Source organism: Neltuma alba, unplaced genomic scaffold (genome assembly GCF_004799145.2).
Source record: "Neltuma alba isolate B1F8T4 unplaced genomic scaffold, ASM479914v2 tig00006019_pilon, whole genome shotgun sequence".
Lineage (NCBI taxonomy): Eukaryota > Viridiplantae > Streptophyta > Magnoliopsida > Fabales > Fabaceae > Neltuma > Neltuma alba.
The window spans coordinates 63,433-83,095 of record NW_021634320.1 but is presented as its reverse complement, the minus strand read 5'-3'; the positions used below and the strand labels follow the sequence as shown (position 1 = coordinate 83,095).

The following is a 19,663-nucleotide window of genomic DNA, read 5'->3' as shown; positions in this document are numbered from 1 at the left end:
TTAAATTATAAAAACCCAACGATAAAGTCTAACTCTATATTTGGAATTACAAACAATTGAAAGAACTATGTGAGGTGAGCAACTGTCGCACCTGGCAGTAAAAGTACAGATTTAACGTCTTTAAGTTTCTTTTGTTTGTTGAATTCAGCATTAAATTATGAATTGGGCAAAGTTTAGGGTTGGATAATTTTAAATAGGAAGAGTAAACAATCAACTAGAATAAAACTTAATGTGTCCTCAAATTAAGCACGACAAGATGAATGATCCTGCAACAATTATAATTATTTGCTAAGCTGTAAACGCTTACGCTTGCCTTTTGAATCAGGGGAAAAAAACTAATGTTACCTCAATATCATTAATGTCACCACTAACTTATTAATTCTTACAATATGCATGTATTTATATGATGATTGTGAATAATTATAAAATGAAATAAAATAAAACATTTGAAACATATCTTTGACCAACGAAATGTAACAAAAAATATTATAATAAGATGATTTCCAAATTTAATGTAGCTGATTCAAGAATAATTGGCGTTCCATGAATTTTTATATCACATGAAAAATAGTGAGTGTATTCAGGCTAAACCAAAGTCTAAAGTCTCTAGAACGCCTTTTTGTTCGGCAAAAAAAAGAAAAAAGAGAACTCTTTTGTTATTGTTGTTATTATTTGCAAGTTCTCCCGCCTTAAAATGACCGTACAGACGAGCTCTCCCGCCATTTTGTCCCTCAGTCTATCCTTTGGCGCTTCGGTTGGGAAGAGTGAAGCACCGTCCGGCAAGAGTTGCTTTACTGTTTGACAGAAAATATGGAAATTGTTCGATCTCACGTCCATCGGAATATCTCCACTAACGATGCTGTTAACACCCTTCCACTCTATCGTTCTGCCCCGCCGCTTGAAGTCAGGCTCGAGGATTTCGAGCTATACGCCATGGATCGTCTTCGAGGTAAGTTCTCTCCGTCTACTTTTATTTTGTTTTTTTCTCTTCTTTGAATCCCAGTGATCTACCGATGCGCATATGTTCTCTTTGGAATGCCGGCGAGTTTAGTGTCTAGGCTTTTGCATTTGGATAGCATTGCCGATCTACAACGTCTTCAACTGATTTTAGGTGCTGCGATTGCGGTTTCATGATCAAATATCAGAAATGAACTATTAAAGAACAAGCGAACTGGTTTGTTGGCATAAGATAATTGAGTTCAGTGGTGAAGTGGAAGAAGCTCTTGAGCCTAATTCAAGGACGCGGTATTAAAATTCGCTAGCGACTAAATTGTTTTGAAACAGTGTACTGAACAAGCATCAAATCGTCGACATTTTCATCAGTACTTAGCAAGAGTGTGAAGTGTTTTTTCTCCAGAAACAAGAGTTTAGTCTGGTAAAAATTGTGTGGTTGATGGTTATTCTTGTGTGTTGCAGTTCTCAAGGGGATTTCAGATGGTTTATCTCGGGGAAAGAAACCAGAAGAAATGGAACAATTAGTAAAATCTCGTATTTATCATCATTTTACTATTCGGTTTTCCAATCATACCGGTCATTACCATGGAATTCCTCTATGCAGGTAGTCAATCTCTTGAAAGCACATATGAGGCATCAACAGGCATCTGAAGTTGTAAATAAAGATATGATATCTCATTTTGTTCTACGGCTTGTTTATTGCCGAACGTGAGCCCCTAGTCCCCCTTTTCTACTTTTATTGCACATCTTTTTATATATGCCTCTTATTTATGTGATTGTAAGCATGCTTTGTAGTTGTCATTATAAGATTTGATTGACATTTTAAAAAAAAAAAAAAGGGAATTGATTGACATGAATGGGGTCTTCTCAGTAATTGAATTTTATTGCTTGGGATGGAGGCTTGAAACTATTAGCACTCTCTTTGCATGGTGATACTGGATGCAATTTAGCATGTGTTTACATTAGTCATATCTCACATTTTCAGCACATGTGCCAGCATTGGATGTCATAATTGAAAAACTAAGCAAGAAGCACGCTCATAACTAATGCCACCCTTAGTCTAGCACAACCAACTATTGAAATCCTTTAAATTTAGTTAATTGTTAAATAAATCTAATTTATTTAGTTAATTTTTTTAACACTATTCCTTATCTACTAAAATATTCACCTTTATCTCTCTAGTGAGGACTTGAGGAAATGGTTCCTATCTATGGAAACTTCACTATTTCGCTATCGATTTCGTCGTGAAAATGCTGAAGCTCAGGTACAATCACTTTAGATAACATGTATTGTATTTTGCATTTCAACCCTAAATGTTAATTTGTCATGTACTTTTCTTGTGAATTCACAGAGAGCAATCATGGCAGAATTTGACCTTCCTTACAAGGCTGTTAGCCATGTGGAATTTGAGGTAATTACTTGTCTCTCTTTTTTTCTTTTTTTTTTGGCTTTAACCTTTACAAGTTTGGCAAATGAAGTGGATGCTTACAGTTTTCTATAGATGCAACATGCCTCTCAGAACCTATGATGACATGAAGTTGTTATTTTCAGAGTGTGAAGGACAAATTGGAACAAGTTGCACGGTCCATTGGCCAGCCTCTACCTGACAGTAGGAGCAAAACTTTGTTTTTTCTTTTTCTTTCTTTTTCACACCCCATTCACCATTTACCTTTTGAGTATTGATTTCGTTGCTTATTTTACCATGTTAGAGGTGGACAGCGTAAGATTTAACTATTTGTTGCTAAATATTCAGTTGGTTTTTGGACTTTGCTTGCATCTGCATGAATAGATTACTGCATATATTTATTGACAATTCTTCTAGTGGGATATACGTCCTGCAAGTTCCTACGCAAAAGAGAAGTCTAGGACTTTTAAAGTCTTTTTCCATTTCTTCCTTTTTTGAAGTTCATAACTTAATCCAAATTATTGTTGCTGTTGTTGTTGTTGTTGTTGTTGTTGTTGTTATGACATCTAAATCTAATGCGTTTGCATTTTCTTTTGCTTCTCTTTGCAGAGGATACTATATTCTACAAGGTATGTTTTTTTTCCCCCTTTTTCTCCATGTTTTGACCTGTGTCTTACAAATCAATAGATCTTAGGCTACAATTGAAGCTACGTAGTTACAGTATCTAATTTTTTGTATATTGGGATAAAATGACCTTTATTCTCATAGAAATACAAATCCAATAAATGATTTTTGTATTTTCATATTTCCTGCTCCATGCTCTTGGTAAATAAGGCAAAAAAGCGTGAATCTACCATGAAACTTATTGGTCATACCAGTGGATGTGTAGCCAGAAACTCTAGCAAAATGTAGAGCATCCTGTTAACTGTCTGATTCTCATACTTTTTGCTTGACATCTCGCTTCATATGTTGACTAGCCCTGCCCCTCTCTTGCTTACTTTGTTAGCTTAACTTATTTTTCATCCCAATGAAGGTACCATTTGAAGAAGTTCCAGAGCTTGTGGCTGGTCGGAAAGTATTTATAAATCAAGGTTATGCTTATGTTGGAATGAATCAGGTTGGATATTATAAATTCTGGTTATTTATTTTTCTGCATCAGTTGCTGTCTCTTCGGTCTTTCTTTGAAGGCAAGGGCTAATGGTTGAAAGAAATCTTTTCTACAATTCTCTGCTTGTTTCATAGGTTGTCTCATTGGTAGCCACACTATTCCGCAGTCAGCTGTCCAAGGCACTTACACTCACAAACAGGTTTGATTAAACATTCGTAGTTAACCTTTTCTCATGATTTTCTTTTTAAAACCTATTAATTTATCTTATCTGAAGATATATGTAAGCAATAAGCTTGGTGAAAGAAAAGCATAGCTTTTGTCAACATATTCTTTTTCTTTTTTTTCCTGTTTTTTAAAATTCTCCTTTGTTTGCTTCACTGCATTTTAATTATCTATTAAAAGGTTGAATCTCTCTACCACATGTATTTCGCTGTCTTCCTAAAATTTGAAGGATACTTTTGTTACCTTTGGCAATACGAAATGTTTATTGAAACAGGTTTCTGATCTATTGACTGAAGTTTATTGATTACAGTGCACTGTATCTGAATTTGTGCTCGCTCAAAACAGTAAATCTTCTCCTAAACTCGTTTCCCTGACACTTTACTGTTCTGATTCCTGCCTATCACTATGCCAAATTAGTAGAAAAATAGATAAGTTTCTGCCTTTCCTGGCTGGTGAACTGTAAACTAATTCCCGTCCCTTTGGGAAGATGTTACTATCTTGTATCATTGCATGAGTCTAGTTGCATAAAAGTAAATATCCTCATTTATATTCTCAGCAACTTTAAGCGTAACTTTTTAATTTAAAATCGAGTTTAAATTATTTGTTGCAGAAAATGGACATCTACAATTCGAGAGCAAGAGAAAGATAGATTGACTCCTGTAAGTCTGGTTAGCACATTGTACGTTTAATAATTCCTTATTAGTGTTGAAGTTGACAAGTTTTCTGTGTGTAGATTGTGGAAGCCCTGTGCTCAAGTTATTTAGGTCCTGACTATTCTCAGGTGATTCATGCCATATGTTCGTCTATTTCAATCACTAGTGGGTTATATTAGATTATGGTGTTCACTTTGGTTGAGTGTCTCTGCAGCCAAGAGAGTATGCTCAGATATCATTAAAAGACATCGATCAAGTTGCCAAGAGCTCATTTCCATTGTGCATGCGTCATCTATTTGAAAAGGTTGGACTTAGTTCCATAATCATGCTACCACTCTACATGTTCATAATTTCTTTATTCTTTCTGTTTCTCTTCTTCTGTTTAGAATTCCTTTCGGTCTCATTTTCACGTGATGTTATACTTATTTAATGCAGCTGAGAGAGGATCACCATTTAAAGCACGGAGGGAGGATGCAACTAGGTCTCTTTCTGAAGGTTGCATTGACTACCTGTCTGAGTGTATTCTAGAAAGTTATGAGTGATGGCATGGTTTAGTTCATAAGGCTTGACATTCCACATGCTGTTTCTTTGCTATGTTGATTAGTTGGACACCATTATACAGCCAATCCTTGTATCTTTTCTAGTTTTCTGTTTCCCCTCCTGGGTGGGAGCAATTTTTATGATTGGAAGGAATCATAGCGAAAGCTGTGCTTTCTAGTTTCCTGTCCGTAAGAAGATATATACGTTACGAAACATGCAGTTCTTTGTTTAAAAACCAAAATAATTGCTGTTTGCACATTGAATGGTGATGTCAGGGTTTCATCCCCCCCCCCCCCCAATTGACGATCAAGGTTTGATGGTGAGATCATGGTTTCTTAATATGGGTTCTTATATCGACAATTTCAAAGATAGAATTTGGATATTCCTCCCAAAAAATTGAATGTCTTGTGGTTGAACATGTTAGGTTAGCAATGGCAAAATTAGCAAGATATTTTCTCAATTCATCTACACCCAATTTATGTGCCATTTTTCCTTTTTGGCATTCTATTTTTCTTATCATTTTTCTTTTCCTCAAATGATACATGAAGGGTGTTGGTTTGAATCTGGATGATGCACTTGCATTTTGGAGACATGAATTCTCTCACAAGGTAATACGATGCTTGCACTTGTACTTTCATATGTGATGCGTTATTTCTGTCAGTTTACGTTCGATAATTAATTACTCTGTTGTAGGTTGGTCTGGAGAGGTTTGAGAAAGAGTATGCATACAGCATACGCCATAATTATGGAAAGGAAGGAAAGAGAACTGTAAGTTGTGAACTCGTTGGTTACATTTTGGAATTTAATATTCTACAGAACTAGTAAGGGCAATATTCACACGGGCACCCAGATATAAGTTCGAATTAACAAGTTGTTGGTTGAGATAGTAAGCAGTCTCACCTCTGTAAAGAGGATAACATAAATTCAAATCTTAGAAAGTGCACTTGTTGGGAGGGCTTCAACCTTAACGCTCTCAACCCGACAGAGATTAGTCTCAAATCCAAAGTGACTTGAGGATATCTAAGTCATAAAATATATATATATATATATATATATATATATATCACATGTGAAACATACCTAGAGCTGGCAGTACAAGCCCAGGCCCGTTGGGCTACTTGTTTAATCCCTTTTTTGGGGCCTGGCCTTCAAAATTGGCGTCTTTTAATGCCAAATGGCTTTTTGGCCTGACCTTTCTAAGTCCTTAAAAAAGGACTCGGTGCCACCTATTTAAACCTCTTTTTTTCCAACTTTCGGAGTGGCCTTCTTAGGAAGGGTGCGGTATTTATTTTTAGATGATGAAGATAAGGACTAAAGAATATTTAATTTTGGATTTGAAATTTGGACTTTAAAATAATTTATATTTTGTCGTTTAAGACTTGTATTTCTATTATTCAGTTTGGAGTTTAGCTTGGTCCTTTAGACATTTATTTTTGGTTCTTCAGAGTATATATATGTATCATGACAATGGGAAGCTTTTTGTTAAAAAATAATAATAATAATAATAATAATACAAGCCAGGCATAGATGCTTATGGGCCTTGAGCCCATGAGAGCTGGCCTGGTCAGCACTTTTTGTTAGCTCTAACATACCTATCATTGCAAAATTCAACAAAATGTTATCGCACATTCATAGTCAACCACAATGGCTTTTGCAGTAATCTTGGTCATTAATTTTGACCAAATAGTGATTAATGAATTCTTTTTACTAGATATACTAGCCCATCTCCCAGCACACGCACAGATTGCTTGTAACTTAGCATCGACCATTCGACTTCTAAAACATTTGCATTTGAAGAAATTGACCTGCACGCCTTTGCATTTATTCTTTTGAAGAGCGAGTATCTTGGTCCATTATAAAATTTGGAGCATGCTAACCTTCACGCAAGAGGGGGTTAGAATTGTCTGGATACAAGTTTGTCTTCCAGTCTGTGTATTGCCAATGACTTGAGTTATGATTGTCCTTGCTTCACTTGAAGATTTAATCTGAAAACTTACACTTATGCTTGTTTCTATACATGGTCAATCAAAGTTGAACGAGTAGTATTTAATGGATGTTGCAGGATTATAGTCCCTATTCTTGTCAAAAAATTATTTCATCAACTCCTGGTGTTGGAGATCATCATGGTTGCCCCTATCGACACTTCAGGTCACTTTTATTACTGATTCCAGATTTCATATGGATAGTTTAGCTTTCATTAAAAAAATAGTATAGTGTAGCTTTGCCAACCAAGTTCATGAAATGGGCCTTGGTGCCCATCAGGTGGATTCGATCACTGATTCAACAAGTTTCTGGCTTTTAGGGTGAGAACTGAGAAATTCTATCTTGTTGAGCTAAAGTAGTTTATCTATTAATGTTATATGATGCTTTTCACTGAACCATAATATTTATTTCTCTTGCTTGACGAGCACCTTTGGTTTTCCTATGCATTTTAGCATGTAAACTTACCTGGCATTTCTTGTATAATTAATCCATGACTGCAATGAAAGAAAAAAGTTCTTCTCGAGTTATATAAATCGTGCATTATCAGGGCATCATAATATTAATTTCATGTGTTGCAAGATTTATTTTCACGGCTAATACTAATAAGTCGATGGTTCTAGATAAATTGAAAGTTCGAATTTTTCAGTGTTTTTCTGTGGAGTAAGCTACAAGCCAATTCCCAAGTGATGAGAAGATTAATTAATTAATTGAATTGCTGTTTGCTTCATCCGATGTTAGCGGTGTGATGCTGAAGCCTAGTATAAAGCTTGGCTCTACCCGACTTGCCCGTGCTCTCTTTTAAACCCGGCTTAGCTGTCAACCGTTCCGTGAGATTAATTTATTGCGAGAGACCCAACATTCGTTTATTCAATAAATTCAGTAAATGAGACAACATCTAATGTTATGTTTAATATCGAACTGTAAATTGTTTATTTTGTTCAATCCCTTTCTTGTTTATCTTTTAAAAACGTGTGATCTTTTTGGGACCTGTGTATGACTTGATATTTAATTGATGCCATTTGTATTTGTTAGTGAGGAGAATCTTAGAGCTGCTATTAACAGAATGGGGGTGAATGGTCGAACACTTGAAGACGTAATGGACAAAGTACGAAATAGACATTATCAGGTAAACCTCAACAGCATCGGCTGCTTATAATTTCAATTCTCTTGCTATCCTTGGAACTTGATGTCCGACCATATGGGATGTCGTTCGTGTAGCTGGCTTGCACCCTGACATTTGAAGCTATCCATGGTAAGCAATGTGATGCGGGGATTAACCATCCAAATCAATACTTCAGCGACAGCCAAAAGATATTGAAGCCTAAGGTAACACCTATACTGCAAATTATGACTGAAACTAATGTTGGTGAATAACTCCTGTAATCATAAATTATAATTACAAAATACAAATTGTGGCAATATTATGTCCATCGAGTTATGGTGCACAGGTTCAACTATATATTATGTATACTGTGGGAATCAATTGCTGTTATAGGAATAGGGGTTTAAACTTTAGAGATAGAGTAATATATGAATATACCTGCCACTGGTATGTTATGGTTCCAAAGGGAAAAGGAGAACCACTCTAGTAAGCTTTTAATAATGGGGCCAAAAAAAAAAAAACTTCATTGTCACTTCGCTCATTTTTCATTGTGAAAAAAGCTTGAAAAACTTGGAGGCTGAAAGCAAGGAATAAATCTCTCAATAAAATACGATAAAATTTGGGAATTCGGAAATAGTTCTTGCTAAGCAATTAGGTTTATGGGTGTAAGTGCAACTGAGCTCCAGTATGAATGTGCGTTTGCCTGACTTGAAAACAGTTTTATGGGAAATTTGGGAAAATTTGCTTGCTGAGTATTGGGCATGAGAAATCGTTAACCTGAAAGCATGCTAGTGTAAGCATGAGTTCGCCCAAGTTTGAAACCGTGTCATTGTAAGAATCCCTTCATTGTGAATCCTGAGGACGGTGAATTACTCGGCAGAATAGCCGAGAAAACCAGATAGGTTTCTAAAGTAGAAACGTATTTGAAGTTGAGAGGAAAACTCAAAAATATCATTTATGTATCTATTAAAAATTTTAATATATCACAATATTCATAATTTATAGGCTTAACTTTCAACTTCTATGCAATGACTTGTACGAATTATATTAAAACATGGATTCCCCTGAAAATCTTGGGTAGATTAAGAGAGTACATGTGACGAATGGCATCTCATTAATGCCTTCCCTTTCTTTGAAATGTGCAGCCGCAAGATCCTTCTGCTACATCCTGATTTTCAAGATCTACGGCTTCCCTGACTTGAGGCGCTGATGATGATTTTGGATCCCTCCCTCCAAGGGACAGTTAGCGATGAGCCTTGAAATTACTCAGAAGCTGGTTGAACTACACAGAAGCATCTTCATTGAAATGTATATTTATTTGCTAATCTTGTGGAGGAATGTTTGCTTTTATGTATTAAACTAGTTAGTTATTTGAAGCTGCCCTTTATTTATTTAAAAGAAAAAAAAAGGGTACCATTTCCCTCTTCAATGGCGGAGAGAAGTTGTAGCTGCAGAAGGGCACAGGTTCTAACGGATGGATTAAGGAAGCGGGAGTATTTGAAGTGCATAAATGTGTACTTTACAGCGGGAGATTGGCAAGGTATTTTGGTCGAAGCACGATTCGCAAAGAACATCTTTTAGTGAATAACGAATATTAATTCTTTGAAACTAAAAATTATGTTACACTCAGTATGATATTTTGATTCTAAGTCTTGATTATATAATTTTATTTTCAAAAAGAAACGGTAGTTCTGTTGATAAGCTTGCTTCATCTACAAAAATAAAATGGCAAGATGTGGCTGAATCCCAATGTTGCAACTCAAAGAAACCGGAAGAATATCTCCCGTTAATAATGAGTTCGATTTTCATCACAAATAGAAAAATAAAATCTAGAAATATGCGTTGTCGCGGGATCAGTGGGTGAAGTAGATAAAGCCAAGTAGCCTGAAGGATGCTAATCTGTTCGGCTTCGTGAAACCTAGTTTGAAATATTTGAAGCGGACAGTCCGTGCTTGCTGCGCTTCTAATGGGACCCAACGCAATCAGCCTTCACTTTCCAATTTTTGTTTTCCATTTGGATGATTTCATCTTCTTATGTGAAACATTTTGACAGCATTCCCCATTTCCAACAAATAATATTATCGAGAGATAGCATCCTTGTTGGTCCATGAGTCAAAAGAATAATTCCCACCAAGCTCTGCGTTATTTCTCTTACCCCCCCCCCCCAAAAAAAATTGGCACGTGTAATTTATAAGGAATCTAAATTAAAAAATAAATATTGCCAAAATTGAGAAATGTTAATTTTAAAAAGAAATGGATGCAGAAGATAAACAACTATTTACATGTCCTGGCCAAAAAAAAACTATTTATATGTAAATATATAAAATTTGTAACAAAACACGCCGTCGATGAATCAGGAAGCTCACAACTTAGTTGGTGTAGTCTCGTTACACTCATCACTCAAGCAGATTTCACTCATATTTTATTCCGGAATTAAAATTTGATTCTTAAAAGAAAAAATATCGGGTACTAACTACCACTCAGATTATAAAAAGAGAAAATCACTTTTGAGATACCTATGCTTTTTCTCAATTTTTAATTTAGTGTTTGTGTTTTTTTTTTATTTGGAGAAATTACAAACAAAGACCCTTAAATATGTAAAATTGTGATTTGGAATTCTGAATTTGAAAAATAGCAAATAAGGACCTAATTTCACTTTTGCAAATATAAAATGTAGGTGAAATATCTGAAATGTCCCTCAACCAAATTGTAATTTGGTCTGCTGAAATTGTCATTCGTTAAAATAAACTTGTTATTTCTCATAATCAACTCGTCATTTGGCATACCCTTCAAGTTGTGATTTGGTCTACTAAAGTTATCATTCGCTTAAGTGAACTTATCATTTCTTATGGTCAACTTGTCTGACTGAGGGGTATTTCAGACATTTCACCCACATTTCATATTTACAAAAGTAAGACCGGGTCCTCATTTGTTATTTTCCAAATTCAGAGTCCCAAATCACAATTTACATATTAGGGTTTTTATTTGTAATTTTTCCTTTTTATTTTTTGCCAACTTATGTGCTTTTTCCTTAATAAAATCTTTAATTTACTTTATTAGCATCCGTACAAAAACTAGCAGTGCTACAGAGCAAAGTTTTTTTTCCCAACACAAAGCAAAGTTATATGAAGTAATGGTGCTAGGAGGAAAAAAAAATAAAAATTTTAATTAAAAGAGAAAAACACATCAAATTAGAAATTTAGAGAAGGAATAAGTACCTACAAAACAGTTTTTTCCAGACAAAAAAGCATGAAAAATTAAAATATCAAATGCGTCATGTGCTTCGTGTTAAGGAAAAAATTAACAAAATGTTTGAGGAATTTGTATTTTAAAAGACAGGTTATGCTTTGGGAGTGGGAAAAGAAGATACTGAAAGGTTCCCACCAATTGGAGTTAAGAACCAAAATTTTGGCAAGCTTGCGGAGGCCAGTTCCTCCTCCACCATAAAAATTCACAAGAAAGGCACAAAACAAAAGCATGAGCTAGCCTTCTGATTCTTCCTCAATCGACGTCGTTGATGCCGTCCCTGTGTGGTCAGCATCATCACCACCTCCATGCCTCCCAAACTTCCTCATCCCCACCAATTCAAGAAAAAACTCGCTCATGACGGCGCTCGCCGCCGCACTCACCCCTTAATCTGGCTCTTAGCCATCATCTGCACCATCATCGCCGTCGCCGTCGTTATTGCCGGCATCGTCGTCTTCATCGGCTACCTCGTGATCCACCCTAGGGTTCCGGTGATCAGCGTCACCAACGGTAATCTAGACCTCCTCCGAAACGACTATGCAGGTCTTATGCAGACACAGATTACCATCGTGGTGAGAGCTCAGAACGGGAATGCGAAGGCTCACGCGACGTTCTCCGATATCCGGTTCAACCTGACGTTCCAGGGTCAGGGCATCGCGATGCTCGTGGCGGACTCGTTTGAGGTTCCGAAGAACAGTTCGAGGGATCTGAATTATGTGGTTCAGTCTTCGTCGATTCCGTTAACTCCTGATCAGATGGAGCTAATAAACCAGGCATGGAAGCAGAATCAGATCGCTTTTGATCTCAAAGGAGATGCCAGAACTCAGTGGAGGGTTGGCCCTTTGGGTTCTGTTAAATTCGCTTGCCATTTGAATTGCAAACTCAGGTTTCATCCCATGAATGGCACTTACATTCCCTCGCGCTGCACTTCCAAGTCAAAATGACCTCTTTTACATATATATAACCATACTTCTTCTTCTTCCCATAGTCACACAAAACCTTCTTCTTCTGCTTCTTTCGTCAAAGTGGAGATGTTTATTAGGTAATAATGTTAATGGATACCTTTAGATTCCATGCTTTTGTTTTTTAAGGTCGTTGTTAGATATGATCTTCAGTTCTATGTCCTCCACAGAAGGATAATTACTTAATAGTTAAGACCCTTGATATGGCAGGTAAATGCGTAATGTTTTTTTTAATTTTATTTTAACTATTATGATTATTAATAATCTTAATTTGAAGTGCCAATAATAATAATAATTGCTTTTTCATGTCATGACTACAAGACTACAATTAATTATAGTTATTATTTTCACCGGTGCTGCATTTTTAGGTCATCAGTGATGACATGTTGCATGCAGCTAGTGGGACATTTAAAATAGAAAAAACATTCAAACAAGGAAGGCGGAAAGCTAAAAAGAAAAGGGAAAGTTATGATAAAATTTGCAGAAAGCACCGTTCTTTTTAATTAGCCTTCGCTCAGACGCGCCAAAAAAAAGACAAAACTCACGCACCCGTCATACTACCTTCTGTCCTTAATATATCAGACCTTGTTTAACTTTTAGTTTGATCCTAATTATAAGACCTCAATCTATCTTGTCTCTCATATTTAGACATTTTTTTTTCAAGATAGTCCTTCTAATAATGATAATTCTAGCTAATACATTTAATTAGTAAGGATATTTTAGGAATAACAACACTTATTTATTACAAATAACTAACTTAACTTACTTTCTTAATCTCCTCAAATTAGTCAACCGGGTCTTATAATTAGGACCGGAGATAGTATTAATTTGTGTAGGACGTAAAGAAATGTTTAGGGGTGTTTGGAAACACCCAAAAATATTTCTCAAAAATACTTTTCTGTAAAACGAAGCAAACTTCTCCATATATTTATCTCGTATACTGTAAAAATACTTTTAAAATTATAGTTTAGTTTCCATCCAAATACCTTTTTAATTATAAGTTGGGTCTCTGGAAGTGATCAGTCCACCTCCACCAAATATTTTATAAGTTGAAAATGGGAGAAAGTACCCAAAAAAGATAGTGTTAGTTTATTTTGTGTTAATTGGATTTTTTTTTTTTTTGAGTGAAGTGTTAATTGGATTTAAGTATATGTTGTGTCAGTCTCTTTAGGAAGACAATAAATCAGGAAAAGCGGGAAGAAAGCGAAGTGATCATTAAAGCAAGAAGACACTAGAAAAAGCAAATCATACCTAAACCATAATAATTAAAATAAATAAATAAATAAATATTAAAGTTGTTCATAGATTGCAACTTTTCTTCTTTACGCGCCTTGCCCGATTGGCGCTCAAGCCGGGGAAGGATCTGGAAAATTTGCATTTGAAATGAGTATTGAAATTTCTAGATGGAGAAAACATAACGTCAAAAAATGTATAAAATGTAAAACAACGTGCATAATTACTTTTGAGGACTCTTTCTTACAACAGTGGGAAAGTCCTCGTGATTTGTCCGCATAATTTCGATTTTTTTGGCTTTTTAAGAAATTAGAATGAATGAAGAATTATGATCCAAATTCATTTGTTACAAACACACAAGTGAAAAAATCTGCACTTTCTGAAAAAACTCGCCTCACTCTGAGGAATTGCTTCTTTTAATTCTGTTATTTGATGAGGTAAATTAGAACAAGGCTCTTTAATGGTAATTCATCCATGTCTTTTTGTTTTTGCCAAGGGATATATATAAGAAATATTTTTCACTTTGTAATTTTTTTATTTCTTTTTATTAAATACATGTATCATTCTTTAAAAAAAATTTATTTGAAGTACTGTTAATTACTAAATATTTCAGTGAGAATTCATACCTTCGTTTGAGGTAAACAGCTTCTAAATGAAATTTCACCAAATCCCATTATTTTATGTTCTCTCGGCGGCCCACAAATCATCAAACTAAGAGGGAAACCTACTAGCCAGGCCTCCATAGACTTGAGCCCAAATATAATGTGTGATCAAACAGGACTGAATCTTCAAAGCAAATGAAGAAGCAACCATAAACGGTGCCGTTTGGTTGCTTTGCACATGGAATTAGATTTTTGAGGTAACAGTTTCTCATTTCACAAATGTTTGGCCACTGAAAAAGGTTTCCACGGTTTTATTATTGATTCTTTCACATTAAGGACGCAGAAAAAAAAACGTTAATTTAAGGAAAAAATTCATATTTAAGATACTTTATTCTAGCCGTGTCTTTTTTTTTTCCTACCAATTATTCCAACCATATCATAATTAGTAGTAATTTTTTCTAGATTATTTATCGCACACCCCTCTAATTAAGTTAACAGAGGAATTTGATTTGGTTTTAAATGTGAAATCCCAATCTACTTGCCTCACAGGTTTATAATCTGTTCTTCAAACTATTCCCGTTAATTGTACTTTTTTATAAAATTATGATGAGTAGTTTTCAGCAAAATAATTAATTAAATAGATATTTCAGAAAATTAATGAAAAAATTTATAGATAACTAGTTTAATTAGTTTTCTTAGTGTCTGTAAATTAGTTATTTAACTTCTAATTATTTATTATATGACTAGCTTTTATTATTAACACTGTTAATTTACTGCTCCAACGTATGATTAAAATCGTGTTGAGGGTGTGGCCAGGTTTGGTTTCTTTAATTACGAGGACATTCTAAATCTTTCGGTTTTACATTTTTTGGACAGCGACCTTCGTAGCGGCACTTTATAATTAATTATAGAACAGAATATACCAACAATAATCAAATCGGACGAACTAAATAAAACAAAATTAATAGACACCAAAGATATTTCCCACATTAATTGTTAAATTGCACACATACGATGCACAACACACGCTTGAATTAATTCAGCGAAATCTCTCGTGAATTTTGAATTACGGTACATTATTGGACTGTCTTTTCGTACTCTACAGCATTCAGTAATCAGTAGGATTGGATCTAACCCAAAAAAAAAAAAAACAGTTGACCAATCAATATTTGAATCTCAACTATAAAAAATTACTTCCATTAAATGTCTAATAATATTTCAAATAAGATTGTTTTCAATAGAATTATACTTATTCTACCAAAAAAAATTGTGACTATGGTGTCTAGAACTAATAAAAATTAGGATTACATATATACTCCTCCGGTCCTTAATATAGGACCCAATTGTTGAGTTGGTTTTGGTCCTAAATATAAGACCCATTTATCATATTTATCAGTTTTCTCTAAATTACCTCTATGGATACTTCCTCAACCATAATCAAGTAGAAGAGGGGGATGGGGTATTAAGAAAAATGATTATGGTATTTTAGGAAAAATGTGTCACTTTTTTTATAATTAACTAACTTACCTAACTTCCTTAATCTAATCAAATTAGTTAAATGGGTCTTATATTAAGGACCGGAGGAGTAGTATCTTTTCAATTTTGTCAACAAAAGAGGCTGTGGCATCATTCTAGATTAATAAGAGTTAATTTAATGAGCACCGAAAGTAATACTCCGGTTGGGTAAATTGTACAAATAGAACGTATAACTATAAAATTAATTAATTCGGATTTTCTGATCTCAGTATTTTCAAATTTTTTTATGTAGGGCTTTTTTTTTATAAATAAATACTATATAATGTCAAGTTTTTATGGTTTAATTTTTTGTTTTCAAAATAATATTATTTTAAATTATAAAAGATATTTTAGTCTTTTGATAACATTTAAAATCCCTAATAAGGCATCTTAGCCTAATTAAGAATTTGTTAAAAATGTAGGCCTTAATTTGAATTTTAATATTTTAAGAGGATTTAATTAGGATTTTCCCAATGATGTACTCGTATATAGTTGGCAAAAAAAATGACATATATATTTATAGCGAAAGAAAACTAAAGTATTTTACCACAGAAAAGGAAAAAGAAAAGATAAATTATTACGTTTAAATTTCACTAACGATGAACAACAACAAGAGAGATGGTCAATTATATTGAATATATAAATAAGTTATTTTATCCTCTGTCCTTTCCAATTTCTACCCATTTAATATTGTTGACCCAAAAAATTATTTTATTCATTCTCTTACCTAAAAAATCAAATTCGATAGGATCACGATTGCATGTTGTTTCACTCTCTCCGCGTTTCCTATTATTGTCCATTCGAAAATTCTCTCACTTTTGTTTGAGAAAATATATGCAAAAATGTAAATAAAATTTAAATTTTCAATCAAATTATGGTATATCTGCATTTTTCATTCATGCTTTGTTTTTAATTAACTCTTGTCATTGATGATTTTAATTTTTTAATTTAGAATTCATTTACCGTAATTTTTTTAAAATAAAACATTAAGTATGTGAGATCAAACATATAAATTTCCCCAGAACACATAATAAAAATCTTATCAATACATAAGAGCATGAAATAAATGAGAATTGATTGGCCTCCTTATATCAATGTGTGTGTGTGTGTGTGGGTGTGTATCGACTGTGTCCGTCAAATTAATAAGAACGGGCATGATGTTATGGCCAATCCTGACATGTAAACAAAAAATGCCCGGAAATTCTATAAATAATAACGTCATCATTAAAATAAAAAGCAACTTCAAATTTTTATACATTCTCCGAAATAATAAATGCGCTGGTCGTGGAAAATAAGGCTCTTGTATTATACTCCATATATTCCCTTTTATAAGAAATAGTTACTAAATTACGTTATTTGAAATATTAGTTAGAATTAACTGAAGAAAATAAATATGCAAAAATTTATACTACGGTCCTTAATATAAGATCTCGTTTGACTTTTATTTTGGTCCTAAATATAAGACCCCAATCTACTTTGTCTCTCATATTTATACATTTTTTTTTAAAATAGCCCTTCTAATAATAAAAGTTTTAGTCAATACACTTGATTAGCAAGGATATTTTAGGAAAAACAACATCTATTTAGGACAAATAACTAACTCAGCTTACTTCCTTAATCTCCTCAAATTAGTCAACTGGCTCTTATAATTAAGATCGAAGGTAGTAATATTTTCCCAAAAATAATCGCACTCACGCGAAAGAGAGAATGTACAGGGGGGAGAAAGAATGTCTACAAATTAACTGCAATAATACAAGTAACATAAGTAGTCAAACAAAAATAAAATGAAAAACCAACAAGTAAAATTTGAAACAATATTTAAATATCTCCTACAAAAAAGCACGTCACATATTATAATTATCTCTTATAAAAAAAATGCGGAAAAGAATATACTATAGTGCTAGTGATGTAGGCACTAATAGGCAGTAATACTCTGTTTATTAGTCACTAGTACGTTCCAACCAATCCGATTATTTATTGATCGATCAACTATTGTCTGGCCAATAAATGAAGGTGGTGATCTCCTTTGTCGTCCCCAAAAAATAAATGTGATACTGATAACCCGTAATTAATAAAATTAGAATGCTGGACCCAAAAAAAAAAAAATAGAATGCAATTTTTTTCTTTGAAAAAGAGACTCGTGGAGACGACTTATTCAGTGTTGAAAAATAAGCCAAATGGGATGGTAATTTTAGGGGTGTTTATGAGGCCAAAAAACCCACAATACTCATCCAAACTTGGTAAAATAATGCTTAGCTCGGCTCTAAAAAAACAGTCCAAATAATAAGTGTGTATTTTGGGACACGGCCACATATGAGGTCGGCCTGGGCATCAGATAAGATATGTTGTCCTGCATATTTGGCCTTATCCAGAATCTATATATATAATTTTAGTATATATAATTATATTTAATATACATACACAACAAATGTAATATTCATACATCACAGAATTATATATTTCGAGATCCAAATTATTGACATATCTAATTATAAATGTTGTTCGAAAACATATCATGTTGTGTTTGATTATATAATAATTATAAGAAGATATAGAATGATAAATAGATATATAAATTTGTAGTGTGTTGTTTATATTTCTTCTCTTGAAATATTTTAAATTGTGAAATTATAAAATACATTTAAAAATCAAAATATTAATTATTAGGTTTGGTGAAAATCTTCACATGATATAAACAATGTATCAATATGCATCATTATTTAGAATGGGCAGGAAAGCCTAGCCCGCCTAATCTAAGTAACTTGAGCTTTCATACGACAGGATTAAACAACGGGTTCCAAAATATAGCCTGTTGATTGATTATTCAGGTTAAGTGTCTGGTAAAGGTCATGCCCATGACCATATGCAGTCATAGGTAATTTTATAGCATTGTATAGCAAAGGTATTATCCAAAAAAAAGAGAGAAGTAATGTTGGATTGGCAAACACAGCCATTAATGGGTGATAAACCTGCCAACTTGTCAAATTCAGGCTGGCCAACCCATCCATAGGCCGACCACCTTAGCACGAACTCGTGGGTTAATCCACTTTTTTTTTTTTTTTTTTCAATTTTAGTAATAATACTTATATAATTATATGCCATATGTCATATGATAAATTAAAAAAATACATATACTCCTCCGATCCTTAATATAAGACACAATTATTGAGTTAGTTTTATTCATAAATATTCAGTTTTCTCTAAATTACCTATATGGATACTCTCTTAACCATAATCAAGTAGAAGAAGAAGAAGAGGTATTAAGAAAGATGAGTATGATATTTTAGGAAAAACGTATCACATTTCTTATAATTAACTAACTTACATAACTTTTTTAATCTAATCAAATTAATTAAATAGGTTTTATATTGAAAACCGGAAGAGTATCATTTATCGATGTTTTCCATAAAATAAAGAAGTAGCCAATACTTTATTACATTTTTTCTATATCATATAAAACATATTTTAAGAAAAACCAGCAACCCGCTTAGGGTGTGTTTGGATAGAAACCAAACCATGATTTCAGAAGTGCTTTTACGGATTACGAAGTAAATATGTGGAGGAGATTATCTCGTTTTGCGGAAAAGTGCTTCTGAAACCACGGTTTGGGGATACCCAAACAGGCCCTAATTAGAGACAGGTTCAATCCGTACTGCCTGACTTGCAAAGCCGGGGCCTGGCTCTAGATATGAACTTTGGAGGGCATCAAGCCATTAAACAAAGGGGACAGTGTGTCTGTTGCCCATTTGAATTTTGATATGTAGTACGTAGTTACAGCTGCATGCCGACACACGTTTTAATTCAAAGACTTCGTCGAAGCCAATAAAATGGAGTTTGGAAGAAGGACAAAGCAGGCCATAAAGCCGTGTTACAGAGGGCTGAGGCCTCCATCAATTTCATGGCACTCTTCTTTAGGCATCTCCTTCGTTACCATTACCTTCCACTGTTTACTTACCTTTATCAAATGTCTTCATTATTACCCAACAATGCTCCATTGGCAGGAAAAGAGAGACAATGAATTGTGTACTTTTTTTTTTGTGTTGACCGGAACAATGAATTGTGTACTTTTTTTTTTTTGACCGGAAATGAATTGTGTACTTCTCACTTAACAAATATCGATGAGAAATATATATATGTT

General features: G+C 33.9%; 2 protein-coding genes across 2 annotated transcripts; both read left to right on the top strand.

Moving 5' to 3' along the window:
• Positions 1-761: 761 nt before the first annotated feature.
• Positions 762-9,365, top strand: LOC114749366 (probable DNA primase large subunit). The gene is made up of 19 exons (XM_028937877.1): positions 762-949; positions 1,417-1,478; positions 1,559-1,662; positions 2,137-2,218; positions 2,306-2,365; positions 2,506-2,563; positions 2,969-2,988; positions 3,393-3,476; positions 3,602-3,666; positions 4,300-4,348; positions 4,423-4,470; positions 4,557-4,646; positions 4,778-4,837; positions 5,431-5,490; positions 5,576-5,650; positions 6,945-7,030; positions 7,898-7,991; positions 8,084-8,191; positions 9,113-9,365. The coding sequence occupies exons 1-19, from the start codon at positions 811-813 to the stop codon at positions 9,137-9,139; spliced, it is 1,371 nt and encodes a 456-aa protein (XP_028793710.1). The 5' UTR covers positions 762-810; the 3' UTR covers positions 9,140-9,365.
• A 1,939-nt stretch (positions 9,366-11,304) lies between these two features.
• Positions 11,305-12,445, top strand: LOC114749367 (NDR1/HIN1-like protein 12). The gene has a single exon (XM_028937878.1). It carries the CDS (start codon positions 11,522-11,524, stop codon positions 12,155-12,157), a length of 636 nt encoding a protein of 211 aa, XP_028793711.1. The 5' UTR covers positions 11,305-11,521; the 3' UTR covers positions 12,158-12,445.
• Positions 12,446-19,663: the final 7,218 nt, after the last annotated feature.

Bases quoted from the DNA above. Each gene is read 5' to 3' on its own strand.
- LOC114749366 (XM_028937877.1), top strand. From the start codon at position 811: ATGGAAATTGTTCGATCTCACGTCCATCGGAATATCTCCACTAACGAT. The intron at 3,477-3,601 runs GTTGGATATTAT...CTTGTTTCATAG, and splicing joins CTTATGTTGGAATGAATCAG to GTTGTCTCATTGGTAGCCAC. The intron at 7,031-7,897 runs GTCACTTTTATT...TGTATTTGTTAG, and splicing joins TGCCCCTATCGACACTTCAG to TGAGGAGAATCTTAGAGCTG.
- LOC114749367 (XM_028937878.1), top strand. From the start codon at position 11,522: ATGCCTCCCAAACTTCCTCATCCCCACCAATTCAAGAAAAAACTCGCT.